Source organism: Triticum aestivum, chromosome 1D (assembly GCF_018294505.1).
Source record: "Triticum aestivum cultivar Chinese Spring chromosome 1D, IWGSC CS RefSeq v2.1, whole genome shotgun sequence".
NCBI lineage: Eukaryota > Viridiplantae > Streptophyta > Magnoliopsida > Poales > Poaceae > Triticum > Triticum aestivum.
In genome coordinates, this window is record NC_057796.1 from 401111369 (window position 1) to 401117079 (window position 5711).

The 5711-nt window shown below is 54.9% G+C and overlaps 2 protein-coding genes across 3 annotated transcripts in view; one reads left to right on the plus strand and one right to left on the minus strand.

Annotated features, from left to right (window-relative positions):
* Positions 1 to 1304: 1304 nt before the first annotated feature.
* On the minus strand, positions 1305 to 3937 carry LOC123171186 (uncharacterized). Of its 2 annotated transcripts, XM_044588801.1 has the most exons (3): positions 3749 to 3937; positions 2723 to 2908; positions 1305 to 2636 (listed from the first exon to the last, which is right to left on the minus strand). In XM_044588801.1, exons 1-3 carry the CDS (start codon positions 3837 to 3839, stop codon positions 1429 to 1431), a joined length of 1485 nt encoding a protein of 494 aa, XP_044444736.1. In that variant the 5' UTR covers positions 3840 to 3937; the 3' UTR covers positions 1305 to 1428. The 2 variants fall into 2 exon arrangements, with proteins under 2 accessions (XP_044444736.1, XP_044444741.1); XM_044588806.1 differs by having other exon boundaries at positions 2723 to 3937.
* A 523-nt stretch (positions 3938 to 4460) lies between these two features.
* Positions 4461 to 5711, plus strand: part of LOC123182372 (serine/threonine-protein kinase STN8, chloroplastic) — a 4117-nt gene continuing 2866 nt past the window's right edge. Inside the window, exons 1-2 of the mRNA XM_044594913.1 lie at positions 4461 to 5408; positions 5513 to 5686. Of these exons, the coding sequence (XP_044450848.1) occupies positions 4533 to 5408; positions 5513 to 5686 (1050 nt within the window). The 5' untranslated portion in view covers positions 4461 to 4532. The remainder of the gene's footprint in view (positions 5409 to 5512; positions 5687 to 5711) is intronic.

Below are 5711 nucleotides of genomic sequence, written 5' to 3' on the forward strand. Positions count from 1 at the left end.
ACTTTGTAACTTCTCTAGTTCTTTATCGATAAAGAACTGTGAGGCTGTTGCCTTGCAGTATATAGTGAAAAAAAAGACTATATACACAACACTTATAAAAATGACCTCACGAAAGATGAAAGTACAATCGTGGGGGACGTGAACGCAAAAAACGCCCGTTGCCACTCCATTGTAGCCCAAGCTTTGTCGGACAAAGGGGGGACACAAACATTCCACTACCGAATAGGTGCCATGGTAGACAAAGTTGCATTGTGAGGCGGCAAAGCGGGTTGTTAATGACTGGTGGTAGGTTTGAATCTTACTTAGGAGTAAGTATGCTTGTGGAACTACAGTGATGGCTATGGTGCAAACTAGATGCTTCTAATCAAGTGCATATCTGGCGACGTTTACGCGATCCATTCTGCCGAGGAGGCCGCCGTCCCGCAAATTTTGTTTACCGGATACTGTAAACGAAATTTGCAAGACACGGCGGTATACCGGATTTGCTAGAGATGCTCTAAGGCTGCATACTCCACCATGTACAAGGCAGATGATGATCCTGCACTGAACTTGGTGTGGTCCTCCAGGGTTCCAAACAAGGTCAAGATCTTTGGATGGTTACTGCATAATGACAGACTGAACACTTGCAAAAACCTACACCGAAAAACCATCCTACAGCCAGACAAGTGTCTCAGATGCCTGCACCACACAGAAATGCTTACACATGTTCCATGTGCCCCAAGGCAAAAGCTATTTGGAGGACAATTCGCATCAGACCAAACTGCAATGACATCAAGCTTATTTACAAAACCAACTTCCCAACACACATCCCCGAGTCACTCCATACTTTCATGATACCGCTCTTTCTCTGGAAGATCTGGGATGCAATAAACACTTGTTTTTAGGCAACTCCAGCTAAGATCATCTCAAATGTAATTTCGGATTTTTTTTTGATCTAGTCTTAGGCCTCATTCGGTTTGGAGGAAATCAAAATGTAGGATTTAGGAATAGTATAGGAAGTTGATAGGATGGAATTTGACATCTAAAGAATTGTCTTGCCTCTTTCTACGCACAAAATGAGCTTTGAGTGAATTTGTAGATTCCTTCAAAAAAAATGAATAGTATTCCTACGAAATCCCCATGCGTGTTTTCTACAAACCGAATGCATCTATACAAATTTCTCTGAATCTTTGTTCCTATGTTTTTCTATAAAATTCCTTCGAACCGAAGGAGGCCTCGGAGACTAAAAAAAAGCTTGGATTTTGTGGTGACGCCAATCTGTTTTCATGCGCCATAAAAAAACACAGAAGAATCACGTTTGTACATGTAACAATTGAGCCACAACACACAAAGGTCAGTTACCAGTACCAAGTGCTAGATTTGCCTTGGAACCACTAGTGAAAAAGAACCTGTAAAAAGCTCGCTCAAAAATCAAAATCTCTCAGCACTTCAGTACCGCCGGCTCTGCAGAAGCTGGCTCATCGAGTCGTACCCCAGCGCGCGGTGCAGCAGCAACGGCACCTGCTGCGCACCGGCACCGCCGCTCCTGCCCGCCGCGCGTTCCAGCTCACCCGAGCCGGACACCCCGCTCGTCTGCCGCGCGGGGCCAGCGATACCCGCAGCCGCGGGAAGCGCCACCTCGAGCACTTCCTCGCACCCGCCGCACCGCAGCCTGATGATGTTTCCCCTCCTCCTCGACGGCACCGCCGACGTGGGCGCATGGAGAAGCTCGGAGCACCCGCCGCAGACAACGAACGGCGCGCCCCCCAGGACCGGGAGGCACTGGCGCCTCTTCCGCGGCCTCGCCGCGCGCCGCTCGCCGTGGCTGTTGGACGACGACGTCGACGACGACCACGAGGCGGAGCCGGTGCTCGAGTAACCGTTCTGGCGCGGGCCACGTGCCGCCGCGTTCTCGGCGGGAAGCTCCTCGGCGAGCCGCGACTCCAGCCGCCGGAACAAACGAGTGTCGCGCCGCGTCACCGCCCCGCTCCCGCCGCTCGTCGACCGCGGCTGCAGCTCGATGTTGGCGATCATGCCCCGGAGCTTGTCCAGCGCGTGCAGCAGGTCCCTTTGGAACGCCGGGTCCGTCAGGGGCGACGCCGTGACAGCGGACACGCTGGCAGACGTCCGGAGCTCCCTAGAGCTCAGCGCCGATTGCCGGAGCTGCTGCCCGGACGACGCGTTCCTTGGCGCCTCCTCGGGGTCCGGGACAGAGAAGTCCCGTCGACGCAGAATGCTCGGGTCTGAAGCACTCGACGCCCGCCTCGTCCGCCGAGACGACGCCCGGAGCGCATCGACGCGACTGTTCACCGGTCGAACGACTCGAACCTCGTCTTGCCCATCCGAGCCGACGCGGCCGTCTTCGACGCCCCGAGATACGCAGCTATTGCTCCGAGGTTGGCCGGCCCGTGGTGAACCGAAGCCTCTGTACGGCGACGGCGAGGAAGCAGCCGCAATCCCCTGGCTGTTGGCATCGGAGTTGGAGTTGTAGCCGCACGAGAAGGGCGGCTGGTCGCCGTCGACGTCGATGACTGAAGGCTGCGTAGAGGAACCCTCGAGCTCGTCGGAGAAGACCGACTCGGTGTCGACGGCCGAGAGGATCTCCAGACTGCTGAGAGTGTTGTCCGTTTCATCGTCCGTCGGCTCCGTGTTCTTGCCTGCGGAGAGAGGCAGAACAGAACCGAAGCAGATTAGAGCAGAACTCAACGGCGCGCATGTGTCGCACAGTGATTATGCGGCGCACCTCGGATGGGAGTGCGGCATTTGGTGCAGTAGTAGATGGCGGCGGCGGTGCTCTGGCAGATCATGGCGCGGCAGTACGGGCACCGGCCGAACCGCGTCTTGGTGCCCCCGGCCGGCATCGTCGTCGCCGCCCCTGTTTCTCTTCTTCTTGGAAGCTGAAAAACGATGGGTGGAGAGCAGGTACTACCTAGATTCACCGAATTGGTTGAATTAGTACGAAGAAAGAAGATGCGATGTCCATTTCGAACCACGAACCAGTGGTTCGTCAAAATAATAATAAAACTCAAAGTAATGCTTCATTGGCCGGGGGTAATCCTCCATTTCGAAAAAAAGAAAAAAATGGCCATAAGGTTCGGAGGTCAACCATTAGGTAACTGCTTATGGCAACCCTTGATCTGTAAGTTATGGAATTGGTCATCTCATTCTAGTGGCAGTAGGATATTTCTTCATCAAGTGCATAGAGATCAGAGCGTGCATTTCAACCTGCAAAGTAACCACTCTGGAATGCCTTTACCGAGAGAGAGAGAGAGAGAGAGAACTTCATGAGCAAATTAGTACAGAGGGAGGTGCATCCAGGACATGCCGCTAGACTACTGCACTTGGTTCTAAAATTTTGGACAAATTGGTTGCGAAACAAACGGATCCTGGAATCAGTAATTGGTCAAAATTAATTTAAAAAATAAAAGAAATGCTTAATTGGCCAGAGGTCTAGCAGTAGGTCAACTGCTTATGACAACCATTGAGCGAAAAGTTATTGAATTGGTCATTCATTCTAGGATGTTTCTTCATCAATTGCATTCAGAGAACAAAGTCGAACTATATAATCCGGAATGCTGATGTAGATCCTGGACTACCTTTACCGAGAGAGAGAGAGAGAGAGAGAGAGAGAGAGAGAGAGAGAGAGAGAGGAAGTCAGGCTCATTCATGGACAAATTTGATGCAAAACAGTAGGAAGGTTCTGAAAAATGGCACTATGAAATTCCAAAGCAGCAAGCAAAGACAGGAAATGAAGAACAAGCAGACACACCTCTCTCGTTGTCAAAATCTTCTTCAGAGAAATGTGCACACAAAAAAAATTCTTCTTCAGAGATTCTTCGTGGGCTTCTGCGCGATAGCATAGCACGGTGCCTCTATAGCGGGCGGGCGGATTTCTGAAACGTGAAGACAAAGGGAAGAAGAAGTAGGAGGAGGAGGACGAGCACCCAGCCAGAAAGAATCGTCCTCCCTCGAGACAGCAAAGATACAGCACTCCGAGGAAGTGCTATTTTAGTAGGTGGCGTACGTGGAAAGAAGTGGCCATGATTTGGTAGTTGGAATTGGAACACAGCATTTAGCTTCATAAATATTGCAAAAGGACCTTTTATAGTAATATAATCGAAAATTGAAAAGTTCAATCCGTTCTTTAGAGGATTTTCTTTTCTTGAGAAACCTCTTCACGCGTTATTCAGCAAATAAGTTTGGAGGAATTGTTACAAAGTCATGTGGTGAAACTAGCCACAATTGTCTACCAAAATCTAGAGATAATGAAAACATTGCTAAACTGTCTGCTTCAAAATTTCCCTTTTTTTAGAGGAAATTGAAAAGCCCAATCGAAAGGCTAGAATCGGCCTCGGGCCGAAGCCCGATATAACTCGCTGGCCCATTGTTTTGTCGCTCGGCCCATCGTTATCCCATCCGCGCGTGCCTGCAAGCCCCTGCCCGCCACGTAGCACATTCCGCAGCCTCAGCTCGGCTCAGCTCAGCCTGCTCACCTCCACCTCTCAAACACGCGCGCCTCCACCTCCTCCCATGAGAGGCGCGCCATCCTCTCCATGGCCTCCTCCTCCCTCCTGCCCCCGCCCACCTTCGCCAACAAGCACCATGCGCTGCTCCACCCGCACGGTGCCAGGCACCGGCTGATCAGGTGCGGTGCCGCGCCCACCGACGGCGGCGCGGGGGACGAGCTCCTCAGCGGCGCGCTGCACCTGGGCAGGCCCGACCCGGTGGTGGCGACCGTGGTCAGCGACACGGGCACCGATGGCTGGGGTGACCTTTTCACCGAGCTCAAGAGGTCGCTGCAGGCGGACTCGTCCGACCCGGCCGCCAGCGATGCGGCATCCATCGGCGCCGGCGCCGGCGCGGCTGTCCCGGACGGGCTCCTGAGCTCGCCTCTGGCCGGCGAAGCGGCCAATGCCAACGCGGCCCTCGTCGTCCCGGACGGGGCCCTGACGAGCGCGCCGGACTCGGCGACGGACGGTGTCGGCGCGGCCGTGGACGCCATCCCGGACGAGCTCCTCAGCGCGCTGCACCTGGACGCGTCCAGCCCGGCGGTGCGCGTGGCGGACGACGCGCTGTCCCGGATGGAGGAGCTGACGGCGGGGATGAACGAGGCGGAGCGGTGGGCGCTGTTTGGGGTGGTGGCGGTGACGTGGCTGTACCTGACGGCGCGGCCCGGGGTGCTGAGCGGCGCGGTGGACACGTACGTGTTCGCGCCGCTGCAGCAGGCGCTGGACACGCTGCTGGGGCGGCGGAGCCTGAAGATGAGCGACTTCGTGGTGGGCGAGCGCATCGGGGAGGGGTCGTTCGGGGTGGTGTACTCCGGCGCCGTGGTGCCCAGGGGCGGGCCCGCCGTCGAGGAGAGGGCCGGCAGGGCCAAGACTAAGCTCCAGCTCGACGACCGGTACAAGGAGAAGGTCATACTCAAGAAGGTGAGCCTGGTGCAAGCGACGCTAGCTCAAGAGGGTCCGCCGGGGTTGCGAGCAAAAATGGCGAATCTGATGGGTGGACCGGCGGTGCGTGTTCTGATTTGCAGATAAAAGTGGGGACAGTTGGAGCCAAGGAGTGCGGCGACTACGAGGAGTGGTTCAACTACCGGGTGGCGAGGGCGGCGCCGGAGTCGTGCGCGGATTTCATGGGGAGCTTCGTCGCCGACAAGACCAAGTCCGAGTTCGTCAAGGGCGGCAAGTGGCTCGTCTGGAAATTTGAGGTATGCTTCTTCATAAATAACGCAC